At 34.1% G+C, this 25240-nt stretch overlaps 1 protein-coding gene across 1 annotated transcript in view; it reads right to left on the reverse strand.

Moving 5' to 3' along the window:
* The window catches only part of CCDC178 (coiled-coil domain containing 178), a 297827-nt gene extending 276293 nt beyond the window's left edge, over nucleotides 1-21534 (reverse strand). Inside the window, exons 1-4 of the mRNA XM_054583812.1 lie at nucleotides 21507-21534; nucleotides 21237-21332; nucleotides 14792-14931; nucleotides 1078-1100 (exon numbers count right to left, since the gene is read on the reverse strand). Of these exons, the coding sequence (XP_054439787.1) occupies nucleotides 1078-1100; nucleotides 14792-14931; nucleotides 21237-21332; nucleotides 21507-21534 (287 nt within the window). The remainder of the gene's footprint in view (nucleotides 1-1077; nucleotides 1101-14791; nucleotides 14932-21236; nucleotides 21333-21506) is intronic.
* Between the last annotated feature and the right edge of the window lie 3706 nt (nucleotides 21535-25240).

The following is a 25240-nucleotide window of genomic DNA, read 5'->3' on the forward strand; positions in this document are numbered from 1 at the left end:
TAAACACTTTTTTAAACATCTGTATTCCTTGTCATGTATGGCCAGTTAAGTAAATGTTTCAGTAGCTAATTGGTGAGCTTGTGTTTTGCTTGTTAGCTTAAATACCTGGAACTTAAACAGAGGGGGATAAGAAATACCCTTCCAGTCTTAAAAGGTTGGCTCTGTACTGGAGTATTCTTTCAATGCTTATCCAGTCTGTTTATATCTCTGCTTCTTATAATCAATTATTGCCTGTGCTCATCCTAAAGATTAGCCACAGGTAAAAGATTAGGGACTTCTTGGTTCTTCCCTGAGCATGTGTCCAGCATTGGACAATCTGTATACACCTCTTGATTCTCCAGTATATGTGAAAGCTTTGAAAAGCCTTATTCTCTCATGTATCTCCTTTTTCAACCTCTTCTTTCCCAGGCATTTTGGCCTGTCATATGCTTGTTCCAGCTGATATCAATAGCCTCATACAATGGTGGCAAGTATTCGTCTTTAAATGCTTTCAACAAACACTCCCTGGAAGTAGTTCAAGCTCTGGGATCACTCCAAGTCAGGCAAAATGTAGACTAGCCTTTGTGTCAATCCTTCAGGGAGTTGTCAGACAGGTCAACACTTTGAACCACAACTATTCAAGAAGAAGGTCCATATTGTTCCTTATGGCACTAGCAACAGGCGCCACAAGTGCGGGCTGCCCTCTTCATGGCCACCACTGATCTGGGGCTGGAGCATGGCCAGCAGGCAATTTAAAATGCCACAATGTTCTCTCAATATAATTCAGCAGACTCTTTCTTCATTAACTTTTCCCACGGCAGTTGTAAGTTTTTGACTAATTACAGATGATGGAAAACGTTGATTCTGACCAATTTTTGCCAAACTTATAGTTGTTTTGTGGTGGAACAGAGTCCTGGAGATTCCTATTCTGTCACTTTTAGTGATATACTAATTTTTATATTTTTTAAATTTTATTTTAATATGTAATCTGAAAATTTATTCTTTCAATTTTCTGTTTCTTTCAAAATAAAACTCATGGGGAGTAGATTAATCAAAATGTAAACATTAAAAAATAAAAGAAGCATAATAGGATCTTACCATTCTTCAAAAGCAGCTTCAAACTGTCAAAATAAAAGATCTCAATAAAAATCAAATTTTAAATATCTCAGAAAACAATAGTAAACTTAACTTTTATTTGAATTCACTGGGAAAATTGTAAATACCCTACTTCATCTGCCCCATTATATTTTTGTCAGTTGTACCCTGTTGTTTCCAAACAGTTATTTGCTTCTACTGCCTAGTCATATACTTTCACTATTACTCCATCTTAATTGTTTCACCCTTCATTTGTGTTTCTAAATTTTACACCTTCATCAAAGACCAGTTCAAATGCCACTTACTCCCAAATGACTTTCCATACAACCAATGTTATTCACTGAATTTTAATATATTATAAAAGTGTGGAAAGCATAATTACATGAGTTCATAAATATTTAGTATTATCCTTGTATGATCCCTTTTCTGGACTAAAAACTCCTTGGCAAAAGTCATGTTCTATGATATACTGTAAAAGAACTTGGAGCTATAAGGGCATAAATTACCAAAAACACAAAGAATATATAGTCAGAATATTATGAGTTTCTTAGATAATCTCCAATTCAGGGTGTTAGACTGGGCATACATCAATGCTTCTCTTCAGTTCCCATATCATAACAAAATTCCTGGAGAAAAATATATATGTATGTCAATAAAATCACTGGAACATATATTGAAGAATACCCAGAAATAGAAAGTAATCTGATTACACTTGATAGTAAAAATAGAGTAAAGAATAACTCAGGAGCGACAATTGGAGATCATCATCAAGTTGTAAGAGTAAAACGGTGATAAAGTAAATAATAGAAGGGCTGCCTGTGATGATATTAGCCAGTATTATTGCTTACCCCTCCCCAAGAATCTAGAATACATGCTGAGAAGTTACCTTCTAGTTATTGTCATGAGAGCTCTCTAACCACACTGGAGACCTGGTAAGACTTAAATGTTGTATAGAAGCTATGGTTTATAGAGAGAAACAAAAGTGAGCCTATGTAACAAGCAAAATCTCACATAAACACAAACAGGTGGGAGGAAAAACAAAGACAGCTTCACCAGTGACAGAAAACATTGTAAGGTCCTAGAAATTCAAATTAAGCTTATTTAGGCAAAAATAGAGGCCCTCAACTTCATTATAATCTTATGGGAGTACCGTCCTATACCAGGTAACCTAAGCAAGAAAGTTTATTAATTATATTGACTACTCACTTTTCCTCACCTTTTATATATAATTACTAATTTGTTTTGATTCAACCTCTGGAATGTGTCTCAGATTGAAACAAGTCTTTCCATTCATACTGCAGTATCTTCATTTAGGCCACTCTCATTTTTTGCCTGGATTATTGTAAGGGCCCTTTCACTGGTTTTTCTTCACTAGTTATTTCTTCTTCCCATCCATCCTCCATAAAACAGGCCATATGCCTTATATTTCTAAATATATTTTTAGGTTGAAAAATGTGGTGTGCATACACACACACACACACACACACCCATGCAATGGAATACTATTCAACCGTAAGAAAAGATGAAATATTGCCATTTGCAACAACATGGATGGATCTTGAGACTATCACACTAAGAGAAATAAGACAAACAGAAAATGTCAAGAACCATATGATTGCTCTCATGTGGGATATAAAACTGAAGGCAACACATGAAGAAGCAAGACAAACAAACAAAAACCAATAGACACAGAAAACAGTATGGTGGTTACCAGAGGGAAAGGGGACTCAGGGGGAGTTAGTAAAAGGGTAAAGAAGGTCAAGTACATGGTGATGGAAGGAGATTTGACTCTGGATAGTAAACACCCAAATGTACAGAAGGTATATATATAATTGTACACTTGAAACTTTTATAATTTTTTTAATCCCAATAAGTTTAATTTAAAAAAGATATACTATTGTCAATAGCCTTTTTAAAACCCTCCTCTGAATCTCTCTTGCTACATGATTAATTCACACTCCTTGGCATGACATAAAATCTCCTTTATAAAATAATATTTACTCGTAAGCTTCATGCCCCTTCATATACTCTGCTCTAGCTTTGACTGACTCTCTCACTTCTCGAATTTAACCCACATGATTTCTTATCTCTGTTTAACTCTCACTTCTTCCCACAAAACTATCTTTGTCCTCCAAAGTTTAGGATAGCTGTATTTCTTTGAAATTTCATATGATATTTTACTGACCACATTGTAATTCAGTTGTTTCTTTATGTCTCTCTCTCTCTCTCCTACCAGATTTTTAAGGTCTTGGAAGTTAGAATCTATTTATAATTTCTACTAACCATAATACCTACCTGAATGTGGCACATTATAAGCATTAAATAAATACTTTTGAATGAATGGATTCAGGGATAATTTTCTAAATTATTTCAGGTTTTAAATGAGGCTGCTTTTTAAAACATGGGAAGGAATGTTCTTAAATTTTCAAAAAAATTTGGCATATTGTTTGACAAATATTGCCTATGTTTTCAAGATGATTTGCGCTTTTGAAAAGATATGTATAGAAAACCCCAAATAGACTGCAAATTCATATGTATGAGTATTCTTTTTAGATGAAAGTAGGTCAGAGTGGGGAAATAGTATTCAAAATTAGTATTCCATATCTATAAATATTTCACAATAAAAAAGATTCTCAACATGAAGTTAATTTTTCCTTATTTTTAAGAATAGAAAAAGAATGTTTTATAAACAGTTTTTTTGTCTCAAAAATTTAAATAGTACTTAAATATTGAAAGTATTTGGTGCTAGTTTTCAATACAAACATAGAGTTAAAAAACCAGGGTCAATTAGAATGTTACATGTATTGAGAAAGAGTTTATAAGCAATACTGTTTAGAGTAAGTAAAGTGTTTGATTTCTACTATATTGTAATTTTTTTAATTTAATTTTAATTTATATTTTCAAATACATTTGTCTCTCCCTCCCCCCCACCACTTTCCCTTGCCCCCTCCTTCTTTCCCTCCTTCAGCTCTTCCCCTTTGGTTATGTCCATGAGTCCTTGCTATATGTTCCTTGACTTTCCCCTTCCCTTCTTTTTCCCGCCCCCCCTCCCTCCTTCCCTCTTGTCTCTGTTGATTTCTTTTACATCAGTGTTGCTGGTCTTATTTTCCTTGCATCTTTGTATTGTTGGTTAGGTTCCGCTTATAGGTGAGATCATATGGTATTTGTCTTTCGCCACTTGGCTTCTTTCACTTAGCATAATGCTCTCCAGTTCCATCCATGCTGTCGCAAAGTTTAGTACTTCTTTTTTTCTTTCTGCTGCGTAGTATTCCATTGTGTATATGTACCATGACTTTTTGATCCAATCATCTACTGATGGGCATTTAGGTTGCTTCCAACACTTGGCTATTGTCAATTGGGCTGCTATGAACATTGGGGTGCATAGGTTCTTTTGAATTGGCGTTTTGGTGTTCTTAGGGTACAGTCCCAGCAGGGGAATCACTGGATCCAAAGGCAGTTCCATTTGCAGCTTTTTGAGGAAATTCCACACTGCTTTCCACAGTGGCTGCACCAGTCTGCTTTCCCACCAACAGATGGACTAGGGTTCCCTTTTCTCCACAGCCTCGTCAGCACCTGTTGTTTGTGGATCTGTTTATGATGGCCGTTCTGACCGGTGTGAGGTGGTACCTCATGGTGGTTTTGATCTCCATTTCTCTGATGGCTAGTGATGCTGAGCATCCTTTCAAATGCCTCTGTGCCCTCTGTATCTCCTCCTTGGAGAAGCGTCTGCCCAGGTCCTTTGTCCATTTTTTGATTGGATCGTTTGTCGTCTTGGAGTGGAGTCGAGTGAGTTCTTTATAAATCTTGGAGATCAAACCTCTATCTGATGTATCATTAGCGAATATATTTTCCCATAGGGTTGGCTCTCTTTTCATTTTGCTGATGTTTTCTTTTGCTGTGCAGAAGCTTCTTATTTTGATGAGGTCCCACTTGTTTATTCTTTCCTTTATGTCCCTTGCTTTAGGAGACATATCAGTGAAAAAATTGCTGTGTGGGATATCTGAGAGTTTCCTGCCAATGTTCTCCTCTAGGACTTTTATGGAGTTGAGACTTATATTTAAGTCTTTTATTCATCTTGAGTTTATTTTTGTGTATGGTGTCAGCTGATGATCCAATTTCAATTTTTTGCATGTAGCCGTCCAGCTCTCCCAACACCTTTTGTTGAAGAGGCTGTTATTGCTCCATTTTATGCTTCTGCCCCCTTTGTCAAAGATTAGATGCCCATAGAGACCTGGGCTTATTTCTGGGCTTTCTATTCTGTTCCACTGGTCTATGGGTCTGTTCTTGTGCCAGTACCAGATTGTTTTGAGTATAGTGGCTTTGTAGTATAGTTTGATATCCAGTATTGTGATCCTTCCTACTTTGTTTTTCTTTCTCAAAATTGCTGCAGCTATTCGGGGTCATTTATGGTTCCATATAAATTTTTGAAATGTCTGTTCTATTTCTGTGAAATATGGCATTGGTATCTTAATAGGGATTGCGTTGAATGTATAAATTGCTTTGGGTAGTATGGACATTTTGATGATATTAATTCTTCTAATCCATGAGCACGGTATATGCTTCCATTTATTTGTGTCTTCCTTAATTTCTTTTTTCAATGTTGTATAATTTTCTGCTTACGGGTCTTTTACGTCTTTGGTTAAATTTATTCCTAGGTACTTTATTTTTCTTCTTGCTATATCGAATGGTATTTTTTTTCTGATTTCTTCTTATTCTATTGCATTGCTGGTGTACAAAAATGCCTTTGATTTCTGAATGTTGAGTTTGTATCCTTCTGCTTTGCCAAATTCACTTATTAGGTTGAGGAGTTTTTTGGTAGAGTCTACAGGGTTCTCTATGTACACTATCATGTCATCTGCAAATAATGATATCTTTACTTCCTCCTTTCCTATTTGGATGCCTTTTATCTCTTTCTCTTGTCTGACCACTGTGGCTAGGACTTCCAATATGATGTTGAAAAGAAGCGGTGAGAGCAGACATCCTTGTCGTGTTCCCAATCTTAGTGGGAAAGCTTTCAGTTTTTGCCCGTTGAGTATGATATTGGCTGTAGGTTTTTCATATATGGCCGTTATTACATTGAGGAATGCCCCTTTTATTCCCATTTTGCTGAGTGTTTTGATCATAAATGGGTGCTGTACCTTATCGATGCTTTTTCTTCATCTATCGAGATGATCATGTGGTTTTTGTCTTTTCTTTGTGATGTATCACGTTTACTGATTTGCGTACACTATATTGTAATTTTTAAAGTATGTATTATTTGACATTTTTAGTCCCTCACCCCACTTTTGTTTCTCTTTGCTCTTTGAAAGGGACAGAAATCAGAAATGCATAGACTTTCATGGTTACTTGGAAAAAATTGATAATGGTCCCGTTAGAATCAATGGTTCTAATGCATATAACAAGTGAAATTCTTAGCTTAAATATAACAGAAATTTTATTAAAATAATTTCCAGTGACTTTGGGATATTTTAAAAATGTGTCTAAATATTTCAGATGGTCAGTTATGAATGTAAAGCTCAAATTTTTCTCTGGTATAGTAGGTCTTTCCTTTGTTAATCATTTAAACATTCTGGTTATTTGAATGCCAGGTACTTGAAATTTTGCCTTCTCACATCAGATCAAAGATTGATTGAAACAGTTTTTCATTACATTTCATCACTTCTTCAAAAATATTCCTAAAGTCTTGATATTTTATCCTAAGGTATTTCTAAAAATTTAAATAACCTACCTTTTTATTAGTATATATTATATCATTTTTATTACACTCTAAAGAGGATCAAACTGAGAATATTAATTATGCATTACCTAGTTATTGAGGACTTTTAAATTTTTGGATCAATACATCACAACTCATTAAACTGCCTCTTAACCTATTTCCTCCTGATTCTCTTGTGACATTTCAAATGACTTCTTAAACTATTATATAAATCAGCTTAATTGTAGGATTTTGCACTATTCAGGATTCTGAGTTGCCAGTTTCCAAAACCAAAAGATAACATTTTCCTGATTATTAATTAGTTTAGATGATATCAATATACTTATTAAATACTCATCATGTTCTCTGCTTGGTTTTTTGTTGTTGGTTTTTTTTTGCCCATTTTCTTTTAGGTTTACTTGAATTTTCTTTTTGACTTACAGGAACAAATTATTATCTTTAATTTGTTATGTATATTTTAAAAATACCCTTTAAGTTTGATTAGTCTTTTTACTTTATGATATCTTTTAGGAAAATATTTCTTAATTTTAATGCACTTAAATTTATCATTTTCCTTTATTTTAAGTATTTTACACCTTGCTTAAGAAACTTTTTGATACTGCAGGGTCATATAAAATATTTCCTTTTCTTGTAAAATTTTAAAGGTTTTTACTAGAGATTTACATGTTTAACAATGTAAAATTTATTGTGTTTAACAGCAGAATAGGTAACAATTCTCATTTAACAATTTTTCTCAATATCAATTTTATTGCAAAGTACAGTCATTTCCTAGAAATCAGCTATGCTGTATCAGTCATGTATCAAGTTTTCATAATGATTGTGCCTATTTCTGGCTCCTGCATTTCATTGGTTAATTTTACCTCTGTATTACAATAAATCACTTCATTAATTTGCCTGTGTCATACTATATTTTGATATGGGATATATATAGATAGATAGATGGATAGATAGATAGATAGATAGATAGATAGATAGATAGACAGATATATAGTTCCCTCCTTTTTTTCCTTTATAGACATCTTTGACTATTCTTGGGATATATAAATTTTATATTAAGATTGTCATATTCTGTACAAAAATCTATTGGGATTTCAAGTAATTACATTCATCATTTTTGATTATGTAGATGAATTTAGTCTCTTCAGGAGTGTGCGTTTGATTATATTGAATCTATTATACTTTAAGTGTAAGAAAATTCGAGCAGTATAGCAAAGACCAAGGCCTGTTTAAAGGAGAGAACCAAGTAGGAGGTAAATGCAGGAGATGGGTAAATTGATGAAAACTTAATGTTAAATTATTGATTCTGTAACATAGAGTCATGAGCTATATAATGTTTCCTCTATATGCTGCTCTACTGCATTAACAGGGGATGACTATGCACTTTGCTTTGACCAGTGGGACTTCAGAAACATAACACAAGCAAAGCTTTGTTAAGCATTTGCCCATTGAGATTTGTCCTTTTAGAATACTCTCCCAGCCACTAGACATGTGAGTGAGGCCATCTTTACTATTCCCACTTGAGTGAGCAGATGTGTGCATCCACATTTTTGGCCCCCGGCAAGAACCAACAAAATTTCCCAGCTGAGCCCAGAACAGATTGTTCAGCTGTAAACAAATAAATGTTTGTTCTAGTCACAAAGTTTTAATGTGTGTGTTTGTATATATGTGTACGGTGACACATAACGAAAAAAACAATGGTTGCTTTTATGAAGGTATTTTCATTAGAATAATGGAGACCAAATACACATTGCAATGAATAAATGAGGAATCAGATGTACTAAATTTAGACATCTCTTCAGATGTTAAATGGAACAGTAAGAAAAAGCAAAAAAAAAAAAAGGTATATTTAAAAGTACATATGGGGTAAAATTTTTTTCTTCAGAAAAGGAGAAATCAGTATTTTAAATGTGACAGGAGTTAAGAAAACAGGAGATTTGGAAGATGAGATAGTGAGAACACCTGATAATAACAAGATGCTTGTAAGATGGAATGCAGGGGAAGGCATTAGCCATTGGTGGGGAAAGAAAGTCTTCCATGAAAAGGACAAAAGAAACAATGTTTCCAGAATTCAAAGATGTTCATACATGGGTAACAGGAGTTTGAGGTATTTCTGTTATTAAATCTTCCATTTTGGAGGGAAGTAAGAGATAAATGAGTAGTTAGGTAGAGAATATGGAGACCTAAACAAAGGAAAGGATTAGAGTAGATACCAGAGAGTAATACAAGAAAAAGTTCTGGTTGTCAAACAGAATAATTTCAGACCATAATTAAAGGTCCCCTTAAGGTTAGAGACCATAAATGTATAATACTCAAATTTGAATTATCATGTATTGTTCTTTATCACTGTTCAGCAGGCTGGGGGTAGGAGAGGAGATGGTAGACCATTAGATCTCTTCAAGCTTGGCATTTTTTCAGACTATAGAGATGATAGAACAAAGATGTAAAAGACCAAATATACTAATTTAAGAGACGAATTGATTAGGCAAGGAAATAAAGGAAAGTGGGAATGATAGAATGGGGAACAGTGGATATGTCAGGATTTAACTGTCCTTAAGTTTAAAATGAAATATCATTAAAAACTCAAAGTATCAGAAATCTGGTCAAGAGGGTCAGATGATCAAATATTAATTTTCAAACTTAAACACAAATATGAAATGGTGTAATCAAACCAATGTTTTCCACTTAGAATTATAAACATTTTAACATTCATGTGTTTTGGTCCTCCTAGCTGACATGCTCTCAGGGATCAATGACATAGCACAATGGTAAATAGGATGTTCTTAGAACTCACATACATCTGGTCTGAATGCTGGCTTTGCCACTGACTGTGTGATCTTGGGATAAATCAACCTCTGGAATCATTTTCCTCGTCTGCATTTGGGGATAATGGTAGTTTCTACTTCACAAGGTTTCAATAAGGAGTCAATAAAATCTTACATATTAGGCCTATGATATATAGTAAGCACTTAATAAAGTTGAACTTCATTATCATTGTTATTGATGATAGTGTTACTTCTGTACAATATAATATTTGTATTTTAAAGAATGTTTTCTAAATACAGATGGTCCACAACATAGGATGGTTTGACCTACTATATTTTCACATTATGATGGTGCAAAAGTGATATGCATTCAGTAGAAACTGGACTTTGAATATGTAATTTAAATCTTTTCCTGGAATAGCAATGTATGGCAAGATACTCTCTACTGATGAAACAAGCCACACACAGCTCCTTGTCAGCTACACAATCACAAGGATAAACAACCAATACTCTACAGCTGCAATTTTCTACCTTTTTCATCTCATGGCACACATATACTTATTACTAAAATTCTGTAGCACACCAAAAAAATATACTGTATTTTTTGCTGATCTGACAAAAAATGGTGTAATTTTGATTTATTCATACTGGACAGATATTGCTGCATTGGCTGTTGTCATTTTTTCATTTGACAATCTAAGGGAAGAGAGGTTAGTGCCTCTAACTAAAATAGCCAAGGGTTGCATGCTTTAAAAATTCTTGCAGTACAGCATCTTCACTGTGTTAGATAATTTTGCCCAGCTGTAGTCTAATATAAGTGTTCTGAGCATGTTTAAGGTAGGGTAGGCTTAGCTATGATGTTCAACAGGTTAGGTGTATTAAATGCATTTATCGGAATGTAACCCCATCGTAATAAATCAAGGAGCATCTGTACTTTGTCTCTATGCTATTCTTTTAAATCATGGTTGCATCTTAATGACATGAATTGATTAAATGAAGAGAAAAATTTCAAGTCAGTAGCGATCATTCCAAATTAAATAAAACTAATATCTAGTCTAGCAGAATAAGGTGGCAGAAAAATAAAACAAAACCTTAATTTTTATGGGAAGTTATCCAGGCAATTATTTCCATCATTTTGCAATGCTTTCTCATTCTTTGCAAAAATAAATATAGAGAAAATGTTCATAGTAACTCTACTCTAAAGAGTTTTCTTTTCAAGATTCAGAACTGCAATTAAACTACTATGAGAGATGGACAAGCTTATGGCAGATGCATTTCTGCTCATCACAGGTTCTACACTATTTATTCTGACATGAAAGAAACCACTGTGACGTAGTGAGCAAACAAACTCTAACGGTGCATCCAAAAAAGATGGATCTTTCACTCATCTAATGTATTCCATACCCAAAGTAGATGGCAGCTTTTCAATTACCTACAGAGCTTTATCTAATAAAAGATTAACATTATACGATGAAAAACAAACAAACTTTATCCCAAAAGGAAACTCCCTGCCCATCAGCAGTTGCCACAGTCCAAGGAAACCATCACCTGTTTTGTTTCTCTATAGACTGGCCTATTTTGGGCATTTCATATTAATGGGATCATATAATTTACAGTCTTTTGTGATTATGACAATGGTTACACAACTCTGAAAATACACTAAAAGCCATTGGTTTGTATACTTTAAATGGCAAACTTTATGATATGTAAATTACATCAGTATACCAGTGCTTAAAAATCAAGCAGTATGTAATTGCTGGGTGAAAAGGCAGTTCCACTTTTAGTTTTTTGAGGAAATTCCATACTGTTTTCCACAGTGGTTGCACCAGTCTGCATTCCTACCAACAGTCCATCAGTAAGTGAGTGGATCAAAAAACTATGGTACATTTACACAGTGGAATACTGCGCAGCAGAAAGAAGAAACTCCTACCTTTCGTAACAGCATGGATAGAACTAGAGAATATTATGTTAAATGAAATAAGCCAGTAAATGAAAGACATATACCATATATCTCACCTACAAGAGGAACCTAATGAATAAATATACACTAATGAGCAAAACAGAACCAGAGGCATGGAAACATGGAACAGACTGAGAGCAACAAGAGGGGAGGGGGAAGGAGGGTAAGGGTGGAAAGAAGGGGAAGGGACTAGTTAAAGCACATGTGTGAATGACCCATGGACATGGACAACAGTGTGGGAATTGACTGTGGGGGTGGAGGGTGGCCTGAGCAGAGGAGGAAAAAGGGGGTAAAAAATGGGACAACTGTAATAGAATAACAATAATTTTTTTTTAATCAAGCAGTTTGTATAGAAACACAATGGACAGTTTAGACAAAAGTGAAATGTTGCAAATTAAAAGAAGAGGAAAAACTGCTTGGCCTAGAGAGGGCATCATTTTCTTTCTGTCCTTGACCCCACACTAGCCCATCAAAACTGTACACATTGAGCCCCCAGGAAAAGCCTAACTTCATCAGAAGAAAATATCACTGTGTAATGAAAAATTAAATGTCAAGAGCATCGTACTTTCAGATTTCTGGGCCTTGGCAGGAGCTAGTTAAATAAACCTGTACTTGGGCAAGCACCCCCTTCTCTTGCGCGGACTGCTGAACACTTCATGTGCCAGTCTGTCTTCATTATTGCACCAAATTTTCCCAACAATTACAATATGAAAACATGAGAATTAGAGAATTTAGAGAGATAATTAAGCCAATTGTCTGCTTTGACTCCTAACCCTAAAATCCAGAAGAATCAGGAAATCTGCAACTTAAAATAAGACTCATTTTGTGCAACTCTTGATGTGGCCTACAATGGAATTTGGGGCCAACACTCCAGCTGGTTATCATCAAGTTGTTTTCTGCTGCTTTGTTTTGCTCTCTGCACACATAATCCCCTTGGAAACTAGAAAAGGAGGAGGCTCCATTGTTCCCCCAGCGCTAAACAGATATAAGACAGTGCCTGGGGTTGTAGACGATGAATAAATAACATGAAAAATGTAAACTCCTCTCTAAGGTATAATCTGTTGACAACTTTCATTCGGTCGAATATTTTTAAGAGACAAAAATGTTGAGAAGAAATGCTTTTATCTCCATTTCATTCAGGCATTCTGGAATCATTAAAATGTACCGAGACACACACTACAAAAATTCAGTATTTTCTACAAGTATTCATTTTAAATATTTCTTAACCAAGTAACCCACTTTATTTGAATTTAGGTTAATGCTTAGATGAACTAATTCTGAATTATTATCTATAGAAAAATATCATACATAATCTTTCCATAAAAAACCATATGTGTTTGCCTTTTTGGAAATAAAGCTTTAGTTTATCAAAAATTCGCTAGTTAGTCTTTGCATATTTCTTTCAATTCCTGTTGGCTAAATTTTCTTTAAGTTTTTTGAGAAAGAATATGAATGTAAAGATGTCTAACTAATAATAACAGAAGTTCATTTTTTCCAAATAATGATGGGAAGTTCTTTTCTCATTTTAGTAGGTTAAAAATTATTTTTAAAGAAGATAGATAGCTACCAGTTTATTCTCAAAATATTAATTCAAATCTAGATAAGTAAATATCTAATCAATAGTGTGGTTACCTAAACAAAAAACACAGCATAAGAAATTTAAGTAAATAGACGATATTTACCAATTCAATACCAGCAAATGTAACTACCAAAGATACAGCCAAAAATAAAATATTTTTTAACTTAAAAAATAGAAAGTCTATAATAGGTCCTGAAATTTAAAAAAGGTTATGAGCATTTATTTCACAATAAATTAGATAAAGTTTGTATGTATATTTATTTACTTGTATATGCATTGTTGTTATTATTAGAGGGGTTTTTTTCCCCCTGGAAGTGTGTTTATCTGACATCCTTATTTTGTCTGTTTCATGTTTTCAAAATGCCAACTATCATTCCTTGTTAATGAAAATTAAGGCCTTCTTTTGCCTTTTAGAGTCATAAAACAGAGGCTAAAATGGGTTTCAGAGTCAGATGGAATTCAGTTCAAATTTCAACTTTAATGCTTGCTACATGTACAATGACATAGAAATGACTTGATTTGTCCAAGTCTTAGAATTTTCACAAGTAAAGTAGGATTCCTGTAAAAGACAAATATAAAAATATATATTTATTAAGTGCCTAGAAAATAGCAGATGTTTGGTAAATAGTAGCTCTTACTATATTAGGTGTATAGGTGCCTCAGACGAATCCAGGGGGAAAAAAGGCTCTGTTTCAGACCTCATTTATTTTTTTCATTCAGTAGACATTTATTTAGTGCCTACTATGTATTAGGCTTTTAGATGGGCACCAGAAGACAGCATTAACAAAGAAACAACAGAAATAATATAATGCTAAATAGGATGACACAAATAGTATTATAGAAATACCAGTAATATATACAGAATGCATGTCATATGCTGGCACTTTAACACAGTATCTTCAGTCCCATTTAAGATCACAGAATGTGTGGCTATAAAGTCTGTGATTTTAACAAATGCACTATAATGCTTTTCTCGAAGAAAACAAAACCCTAGGCCACACACGACAAGTGTCCCACCAGACTGCCTCAGAGCTATCCAGTAACGGTGGTGAAGGAAGAGAAGAAACACAGGTCTCTGGCAATCTTACCCTCCCAACCGGACAATCAAATTGTGCATTAGTTGCTGAGAAATGCAATCTTCAAGAAAAATTCTGAAAAGGTTTTTATTATTTTTAAATCATCCTTTGAAAATAATTGAAAGTTACAGTGATTTCAAGGTTGAATTCCCTTCAGAATAATAAAGGCAAACTAAAAGTTTAAAAAGACAAAGGAAGAATAATTACATATTCTCTTTCAACAGACCTATCAAATATTTCTTTAGAACAAAATAACTCATTTAAAAAGAATACACTGTCCTTTTATATACCAATTTACTAATCTAATCAGTTTAGTGTCCAAAAAAAGGATATAAATACTATTTAATTTTTTAGTCAAGTTGATAATGGAAATTATTACCTAGTATGATTGCCTTCAGATAAAGAAGAAATAGGTAGGAGAAAAATTTATTTAATGAGGCCGTTTCACCCTTCTGGAGTGAGACTATCAAAATCATGCCACATTAGAAAATTATACAACTAAGCCAAGGTCTTATAAACTATTTGAACTATCATAAAAAAAGAACTTTTTGAGATCTTGAAGTAAGAGACTCCTACAGGCTCTATAGCACTTATAAAGATATTAGCATTTTAAACATCATTTACCTGTTTCAAATGTTCTTGTATCTTAGACTCCACACCTTCAAGGTGTGAAATCATTTTGTTGACACATGGTGCTGGAATGTTTACTAAAGAACAGCTGTGACGACGACATGGGTAGCTAAAGTAAATGCCTTTGTTCACCTCTAAAAGTAAAGCAGACAGAGGAAGTTAATTATCAGTTACATACAGTGTAGTAAACTTCATGTTCAGAATATGCAAAAATATTCAGCTTTATTAAACTAATACTGTTAAAGTGTTTTAACAAATATGTTGATAAATATTTCACAATTACAGAACCAGCCTTCTAAAAATTTAAAAGCTAAATTTATTATTTATGATTTAGAATGTAACAAATAAAATGAACCTAAGAAGCAAGAATAAAACTTCAAAGTCAAAAGGTCTGTGTTCCATAGCATTATGAACTAACCATTGGGAAAAAAAGTAAAGAAACAAGGCAGAAAACATATTAATCCATTTGTTTCTAAATAAATCTTGAATCACTTACAAGTGACTTTGAAATATATCTTAAATTCGCCTTTCAATGAGATTCCACATCTTCCAATGGAAATAATATCCAAGCACTCATGCATTGAAGGAGTCCTTCCTTAAATCCAGCATGAGTTTCTCTTGCTGAAAAAAAAATAAAAGCAGGTCCCCTTCATCCTCATAATAACCTCATTTTCTACCTTCCATTTCTGAAAATTGGAGTCTCTTTCAAAGAGTGATTGATGTTCTCACAATAGCATTCAAGTTGTACTCATCATAAAATCCACTCAGTCTGATGTGCCTCAATGATTCTAATCCCAGCATGTCCCAAAGCAACTGAAGGTTGCAGAAGCACAGCAAAGTTGTCCATGAAACTCCACCAAAGTGCTTAGTTGCAGTCCTTTTGCCTCTGAGGACTCTACTGGGCTAGATTATAGCTGCAGTCACTGATCTTAAATGCAAGACACAAAATAAGCTTGGTGCATCAATGAGGACAGGTGATGACCTCATTTCAGTTGACCTTGAGAAACACAGAGGTAATGCTATTGTCTACTGACTGTGTCTTTTGTTTCAATGTCAACCCACAGAGGTGGTGCTTTAGAGATCTTCATTTAAACTGCAGTCTTCTACATGAAGTCTCACAATCTCCTCCTCTAAAAAAAACCCACTGTGAAAATGGCATATCTGTTTCATTTATAAATAAAAGTTTTACTCTATCCTATAGATATATATGAATATATGAATGTGTCTATATATGTGTGTGTATATATGCATATATAACATATATTAAATATATGCCAACATGGGACTATGCTAAGTACTTTTTTTATCTTCACCTGAGGACATTTTTTTTATTGCTTTTTTTAGAGACAGAGGATGGGGGTGGGATTGAGAAAAATCATCAATGTGAGAAAGGAACATCGATTAGCTGCCTTCTATATGCTTCTGACCAGGGATCAAACCTGTAATACAAGTATGTGCCCTGACAAGGGATCAAATCTGTGACCTTTCAGTTTATAGGATGATGCTCCAACCAACTGAGCCATACCAGCCAGGGCTATGCTAAGTACTTCAGATGCAATGTCTTTTTTAACCCTCACAACAATCTTATGAAATTGGATTATTATCTTGATTTCATAAGTGAGGAAACCAAGGCTTAGAAAAATTATATAATATGTCCAATTCCACAAAACTGGTAGGTGGGAGAGCTGGCACTTGAACTGTATTTCCCTGGCTATGGAGTATAAACTAAACTACAGAGTTTGTTTTTATATTTTAAAAAATGTGGCAAAGAGAAGCAGTCCTAAAAATATATTTCAGGGCATCTCAAATGTTTCACATACCACTTTATTCTGAATTTTGAATGTTCCTTCAAGAGATCAGTGCTGATATTCTGAAGTATATTAGTTTGCTTCGACCATCCTGAACACATGTACTTGCTATATCTATTTTGTGTGTATGTACATTCCATATGTTTTTCTGTCATTCATATACAGATATATATTTTCATCTCTGTAATAGTGAAAGGAACAAAGTGCATGCTGGTGAAAATTACATATTGATCTTCTATGCAAGTATCTTGATAAGGGCATGTTGCCCTTCCTTTTAGAAATAAGATTTTAATATACATTTAACAACTAGACAGTTGCCCTTATACTCAAAACATCTGTTTTGCTTCATTAAATGTGGGGGAAACAAGGATAGTAATGACTCATTTAATATTTCTCTGTATGTGCCACTCTCAATCTATTATGTGAATACTAATTCATTTCCATAGCATCCCTATGGTTTGGGATTAACATTTTACATACGGTAAAGAAGGGAAAATAAAGCATTATAAAGTTAAATTTTGCACTAAAATTCTGTAAAAATACATGGCATCATAGCAGCAGAAGATAGAACCAAAATTCTGGAGTTCTTATGACTGTTTTTATTCTAATGCATGCATGGTGTAAGTTAAAACTTTGCATTTTGTTTTAATTTTCTCTACCTTAAAGAGACACTTAGATCAGTGAACTAAGTGTCATGTTCATTCACTTTTTGATTTGACTATAAACTATGATTCCTAAGCTAAAGCTACTCAATCTCTAACTCCAGGTTTCTCATTCAATAAATGAGTGCATTGGTAGTGTTATATAGAATATTTTGCACCTAAAATTCCATGATACAATGAGAATTACTGGTATTAGTCAAACATTAATTCATAGAGCTGCTCCTGGTGAAGTGGTCAGGATGTTTAAAGAATTAAGCTCAAACAGGACTTTCATCCTCTCTAAACATCTGCTCAACTCTAACTTTCTTGCTCAGAATTAATGTGTAAGTGATCTAGGCCAGAGTTGACATTTGTTGAGACTTCACAACATGAAACTTTCATTTGAGAGAAAATATGGACTGGCTGTTGTGTTGGCAAATGAAACGAAAATACTATGTTCATAAACTGTCAACTCTCCTTGTTCAGTGAATTTGATCCTTACATAGTTTATTCACACAGACATAATAATTTAAGGTGTATTTGAAATTTTAGAATGGAAAAACTAAAATCATATCAGTGGGTATAGGAAAGGATGAAGTGATATTGACTACAAAGGTCATGAATGAACTTTCTGGAAAGATGGGAGATTCTATATCCTGTTTAGATATGGTTAAATATGTATTTATGTTTGTCAAAAGTCATTCATGTGTATACTTGAAATGAGTGAACTATATTTTACTTAAATTTTACCTCAATAAATTTGCATTATAAAAAGACTACTAACCTAATTCAATAACCTCCTATAATTTGCCATCTCTTTTAACTCTTTATGCTACAGAACGGAGTAGACAACACTTCCCTGAAATGTTCTTTTTTAATAACTTTCTCTCACTTCTTCATTACCTATTTCTCCTCATAGGCATGACTCTTGGTAAGAAATAATTTTCTCTCTTAGTTATCTCCTCTAAATGATTAATTCCAAACTAACCAACTTTAGACTTAACTTTACCCTGAACTCCTTGTCAAAATGTACAAATCTTCCAAAACATATCCTTCCTGGAGCCTGACCCTAGCATTGAATGTAGAAAAAAGAAGGTGGGACTTGAGGGATCCTTAGCAGGAGGAGAGGATGAAAGTTAAAATTAAAATGTACACATTGAGAAGTTGATATACCATAAACAAGGAACTAAAGAAATCCATGATACCAGTAACCTAACATGTCAAAGCCAGAAGGGCTACAGAGGAAAAGAAACACATTTCTACCACCAGACATAGAGCTGGAAAAGACAGGGAAGACATACAGAGAGAGCTCCAGGATGGGAGGGATCTGATCCACTCCAGGCAGTGAGAATGGTGTTGACACAGAGTGAGTATCAGAAACTATTTGGCAAATAACGACATGATGAGAGACTACAGGTACGCCGAGATAAAAACTTTTGATTACAGGCCTGCCTCAAATCTACTTAGCATTAACCTATTTGGACTTTTTCAAGGCCGACAAGCCTGTATTCCTAAAACTAAACTTATCTTCATTCCACTCACCCTCTTTTTCTTTCTTCTCTGTTCCCACTATCAAAGTGTGCAACAGTTAAATCATTGTTGAATCCTCTTTTTATTCAAGTTCCTAAATTACTATATTGCCAAATATTATTCCTTTGTAATATCTCTTTAATTCCTATCTTTCTCAACTATTGATCTTTCATAAATCATGCCCTTATTACCTTAAGCCTGGCCTGTAATTATAAAGTAACCAGTATCCATATTTCTTCCTTTAGTCAAGTAATTCTGCATAGCAGACTCATAATTCCAAGCAAAGGATTTGGTTATGTAATATCTTTACTTAAATATATATAGAATCATTCCTGAGCCTGAAACTCAAAATGCTTTATTTTACCCAATTATCTTTACATTTCTGAATCTTCTCTATGCTGGAGTCAAAGTAATCTATTTTCTCCATTTTTTGTACTATTTCATCACTGTTATTTGACATTCTGTTTTTCTTGCTTAAATACCATTCTCACTTTTCATATACAAATGCATCCTTCAAGATTCAGTTCAAATCTGTCCTTATCCATTGACAGCTCTCCTAATCCTTAGAGACCATAAATATTGGTGTTACTCAAAACACTGAGGGTACTTCTTGTCCCTACTACTCATTTGTCATGTATTACTGTGACACTGTGATTTACAATAAATAATTTGTATTTGGCCTTTGTCTTGTTTTTGCCATAGAACTCCTAAAACCCTTGGAACTTCCTAAATGAGAGCCATAAGGATGTCCTTCAGTGTGTTAATGAGATGACTTTAGGATCAATCACCAATGGTCATTGATATAATAAAGCATGCCTATGTAGTGAAACCTCCATAAAAACTTAAAAGGACTAGGTTCAGAAAGCTTTGTTTGTATCGTTGAACATACAGAGATTTCGGGAAAGTGGTCTGTCCAGAGAAGACATAGAAGCTTTGCATCCTTTCCCCGTACCCTGCCCTACGCACCTCTTCCATCTGGCTATTCCTGAGTTATATCCTTTTCATAATAAACTGGTAATCTGGGAAGCAAAATATTTCTTTGAGGTTTGTGAGCCACTCCAGCAAATTATTCAAACCCAGGAAGGGATATTCATTAAAACCTCCAATGTGCAGCAGTTGGTCAGAAGCACAGGTGAAACCAGGGATTTCCACTGGTATTTGAAGTAAAGAGAGAGGTAGTCTAGTAGGACTAAGGTCTTAGTGGGATCTGATGCCATCTCCAGGTGGATGGTGTCAGAATTGAGTTGAATGTAGGACACCCAGCTGGTTTAAAAGAATTGCTTGGAAACCTCATGCCCACACATCAAAATCAAGTCCAGAAATTTTTTACCCTCACCCAAAGACATCATTTTATTGCTTTTAAAGAGAGAAGGATGTGAGAGAGAAACATCAATTCAATTGGCTGCTTCTCATCTGCACCCCAATGAGGGATCGAACCCACAACCTGGGTATGCGCCCTGACCAGGAATCGAACCTCCAACCTTTCCATCTATGAGATGATGCTCCAACCAACTGAACCACACCAGTCAGGGCAAGTACAGAAACTTTTAATGACCTTATTTCATCTCTCTTACTCCACATAACCATTCTTTTCTATTGTTTTGTACTAATTAGTGTATAGTTATATTTTACTTAGCCTGAAGATTATATACTCCACTTCTAAAATATGTATGCATTCTAATAGCACATATACATTCCAGTGTTTTTAATTTATTTGTTCATAAATCAATCATTTGATAATTTTTAAAATTTGTCCTAACCTACCTATGGCTCATAGCTAACTATGGGCAATAAAATCTAAGCCAGGACATTAAAATTCTATTCAAGACTTCTACTGGACAGAAATAAAGGGTCAAAATGGCAACTTATCCCAAGTTTGCCCCATCAAACTGAAAATTTCCAGAGCAGAAATTTACCAATCAAGATTAAATCAATATGAATTTTTTTGATGTAAAGTTCTCCACCAGAATGATCTAGGAAACAAATAAGAACCCCTGTACATCAAATATACACATTTCATCATCTCTTTCTGCTTATTTCCACATATAATATCAGAAACACTTTCAAAGATGCTTAATGGATTTTCAATGAACAATTTTTAATTCTGGATTTCACACCCCCAAAACATAAGTCCTTTTTTTCCTTTTAAAAAACATACCCTTGTTAAACTGGAAATTTTCTAGCACCTGCCAGTCTAGCATGAGCAATAAAGAAAATGCTCATTTTTAAAATTCATACATTTGTGAAATTGTAAACAATTCTTATGAACCAAATTATAATCAATTTATTATTAATAAAATATATTATTATATTCTAAATACTAGATAATTACTTTGTTAACTATTAATTAATATTTAGGTATTATTTCTCAATAAAAATATAATACTGACATCACAAACTAATGAGTGAATATAAATATAGGTTACATAAGTTACTATATAATTTACATTCAGTTCTCACCTTCAGTATTTGTCATTTTATTTTCAGGAAAAATCTCAACAGCTTCCTTAGGGGCACCAAATAAAACCAATGCTTGTGATGTGGCATTATCTTTTTCTAAGAAAAGAAACAATTTAGAAAGCAGTTAATATAAATTTTTAAATAAATTAGTGCACAAAACTATGTTGTGAAAGTACTGTCCTTGAAAAAGCAATGATAATGCAAATATTCACCGAAACCCAGAATAGAATGTCTTTAGATGTTTCCTCTGTGTTACTCTATTTGCTTTACTCTCACAAAAAGGTATCCAAAATAGCATGCCGCTATTAGCAGCAAACGGAGAGACCAATCAGAGTGATGCCACAAAGATAGTAAAGTAAGAGAGCCCAGCCTCCTCCTCCCAACAAAGGGGAACAATTAGACAGCTGTCCACAAACAAAATAGCTATAAGAGAGCTCTGGAGTCCACTTAAGAAACTGCAGCAACACAGTGGAACACAAAACCTGAGAATAACCACATAAAAAGTGAAGGAAGACAGCTTCGTTTTGCCTGCATCATCCCATCTCCCCTGGAGGACACTGCTCAGAGCCTGAAATAGCTTCCCTCACTGGGAGAGGGTGAGTGACCAGCTTCCCCACCTTTTTGGCATACTGCACAAAACACCCATTTCAGCTCTGCCCCACCCAACCAGAACAGCTGAGAAATATAGAGATGGCTTGGAACAGAGAAGAGTGGCAGAGGCTATCCGTATCAGTCATGCAGTGGAAGTGATCGTGGTTCCCAGAGGCCTGCTCTGCAGAGAACCTCAGCAGCATTTCTGGCAAAGTTGTCCTTCAGAAATGAAGGGGACATAGTTTCCCATACAAACAGAAGCTGAGAAAGCTCATCATCACTAGATCTGCCTTCCAAGAAATGCTGAAAGGGGTTCTTCAAACTGAAATGAAAGCATGCTAGTTAATAACATGAAAACATATGAGCATTTAAAACACACCAGTAAAGTATATAGTAAAATTCAGAATACTCATACTGTAGATACATTGGAATGTTAATCACTCACTCTAGTATAAAGGTTAAAGGACAGAATTACTAAAATATCTATAGCTGCAATAATTTGTTAATGGACAACAATATAAAATATGTAAATTGTGACATTAGAAACATAAAATGTAGGGAAAAGAAGAATAAAAGAGTAGAGTTTTTGTACATGATTCGAGTTGTTATCAGATTAAAATAAACTGTTATAACTATAAAATGATTCATGTAAGCCTCAAGATAACCACAAAGCAAAAATCTATACTAAGTACACAAAAGGAAAAAAAAAAGAATCAGAGTATATCTCTATGGGAAATCATCAACTTAAAAAAAAGAAAGGCAGAAAGAAAAAAATGAAAAGTATTACAAAACAGGCAGAAAGCAATAAACAATGGCATTAAATCCTCACCTATAGATAATCATTTTAAATGTAAATAGATTAAGTTCTCCAATCAAAAGGCACAAAGTGGTTGGGGTGAATTTAAAAAAAAAGACTCAACTATGATGTTACTACAAGACACTGATTTCAGCTTTAAGGGCTCAAGGTAATGAGATGAAAAAATATATTAAGCAAACGGAAACCAAAAGAGATCATAGGTAGCTATTCATATTCAGATAAAACAATCCCATTTAAAATAGCATGAAAAGAATAAAATACTTAGGAGTAAATTTAACCAAGGAAGTGAAAGTTCTATACATGAATTTCTGTAAGACACTGATTAAAGACACAAATACATAAAAAGATTGCACATGTATGCATGAGAAGAGTAAGTATTATTAAACTACCCATTCAATTAAATCAAAATTTCAACAACATTTCTTACATAAATAGAAAAACAATCTTAAAATACTTGTGGAACCACAAAACACCTCAAATAGCCAAAGCAATCTTGAGAAAGAACAAAGCTGGAAGCATCACATTTCCTTATTTCAAGCTATACTATAAAACTATAATAATCAAAACAGTATAGCTCTAGCATGAAAACAGGCATGTAGATCAATGAAACAGAATAGAAATGCCATAATTATATAATCAATTAATATTTGATAAGGGAGCCAAGGGTACTCAATGGGGAAAATAATAGTCTCTTCAATAAATGGTGCTGGGAAAACTGAATATTCATATGCAAAAGAATGAAACTGTATCACTCACAAAAATTAACTTGAAATTAATCAAATACTTAAACATAAGACCTGAAACCTTAAAAAAATGATAAGAAGTGTAAAAGCTCCTTGACAATGATCTTGTTAAGAATCTTTTGGATATGACACTGGAAGCATACCCAACTTAAAAAGAAATCAATAACTGGGACTACATCAGGCTAAAAAACTTCTAAAAAGGAATTCAACATAGTGAAAAGGCAACCTACTAACATAAGCACCCTTACGTTCGTTGCAGCATTATTTGCAATCACCAAATTATGGAAGCAAGCCCAAGCGTCCATCAGTAGATAAGTGGATGAAACAACTATAGGATATTTACACAATGGAATACTACTCGGCCATAAAAAAGAATGAAATTGTACCATTTGTGACAGCATGAATGGACCTAGAGGATATTATGCTAAGTGAAATAAGCCAGTCAGAGAAAGACAAATACCATATGATTTCATTCATATGTGGAATCTAATGAACTGAACTAACAAGGAAAATGGGGACAGTCTCATAGATGGAGGGCTGATGACAGCTAGTTGTAGGGGAAGTGAAGGGGTGGAGGGGTTGAGCAAAATGGAAAAAGGACTCATGGACACGGACAACAGTGTGGTGATTGCTGGAGGAAGGAGGTTATAAGGGGACTAAATGGTAATGGAAAAAAATACAATAAAGAAAAATAAAGTAAAGTAAAATAAAATAAAATAAAAGTATTCACTGAATATAAAAAAAGAAAAAACAACTTACAGAATGAGAGAAAATACTTACAAACCATCTACCTAATAAGGAGTTAATATTCAATATATATAAAGAACTCATACAGTGCAGTAGCATAAAAATAAATACTCCAATTAAAAATGAGCAAAGAACCTGAGCAGACCTTTTTCCAAACAAGCCATACAAATTTCCCACAGGTCATGAAAAGTGCTCAACATCACTAATCACCAGGGAAATGCAAATCAAAACCACAGTGAGACATTACCTCCCATGTGTTAGAATGGCTATTAATAAAAATGACGAGATAGCAAATGTTGGCAAGGATATAGAGAAAAGGGAATGCTTGTAAACTGTGGCATGAACACAAATTTGTGGAGCTACTATGGCAAGCAACATAGAAGCTCTTCAAAACATTAAAAATTGAACTTCCATGTGATCTGACAATCCTATTTCAGAGTTTTTATCCAAAGAATATGAAACCACTATCTCAAAGAGATATCTGCACTCTCCTGTTCACCGTAACATTATTTACAATGGCCTAAACCTGGAAACAACTAAGCGTCCATCTATGGATAAATAATGTGGCATATGTATAGTTTAACCATAAAGAAAAAAAGAAATTCTGACATTTGTGACTATGTGGATGGACCTTGAGAGCATTATATAAGTGAAATAAGTCATACAGAGAAACACAAATACTGTATGATGTTATCTGTGGTATCTAAAAAAGATTGATCTCATAGAAATCAGAGAGCGGAACAGTGGTTGCCAGGGACTGCAGTAGAAGAAATGAGGAGATGGAGGTCAAAGGGCACAAACGTCCAGTTATAAGAGGTCTATGTTCTTGGGATCTAATGCACAACATGGTGAACTATAATTAATTAAGCTGTACAAGTATTGTACACATATGGTCCCCAACTTACGATGGTTCAACTCAGGATTTTGAGTTTACAAAGGTGTGAAAGAGATACACATTTAGTAGAAAGCAGCTAGGCTTAACTATGATGTTTCATAGGTTAAATGTCTTCTTGCAATATTTTCAACTTACAGTGAGTTGGTTTATTCTGACAGCACCCTACCACAAGTCAAAGAGCACCTGTACTTCAAAGTTACTATGAGAGCAG

This window comes from Pteronotus mesoamericanus, unplaced genomic scaffold (assembly GCF_021234165.1).
Source record: "Pteronotus mesoamericanus isolate MK-2021 breed Mesoamerican mustached bat unplaced genomic scaffold, CSHL_Meso_final contig_74, whole genome shotgun sequence".
NCBI lineage: Eukaryota > Metazoa > Chordata > Mammalia > Chiroptera > Mormoopidae > Pteronotus > Pteronotus mesoamericanus.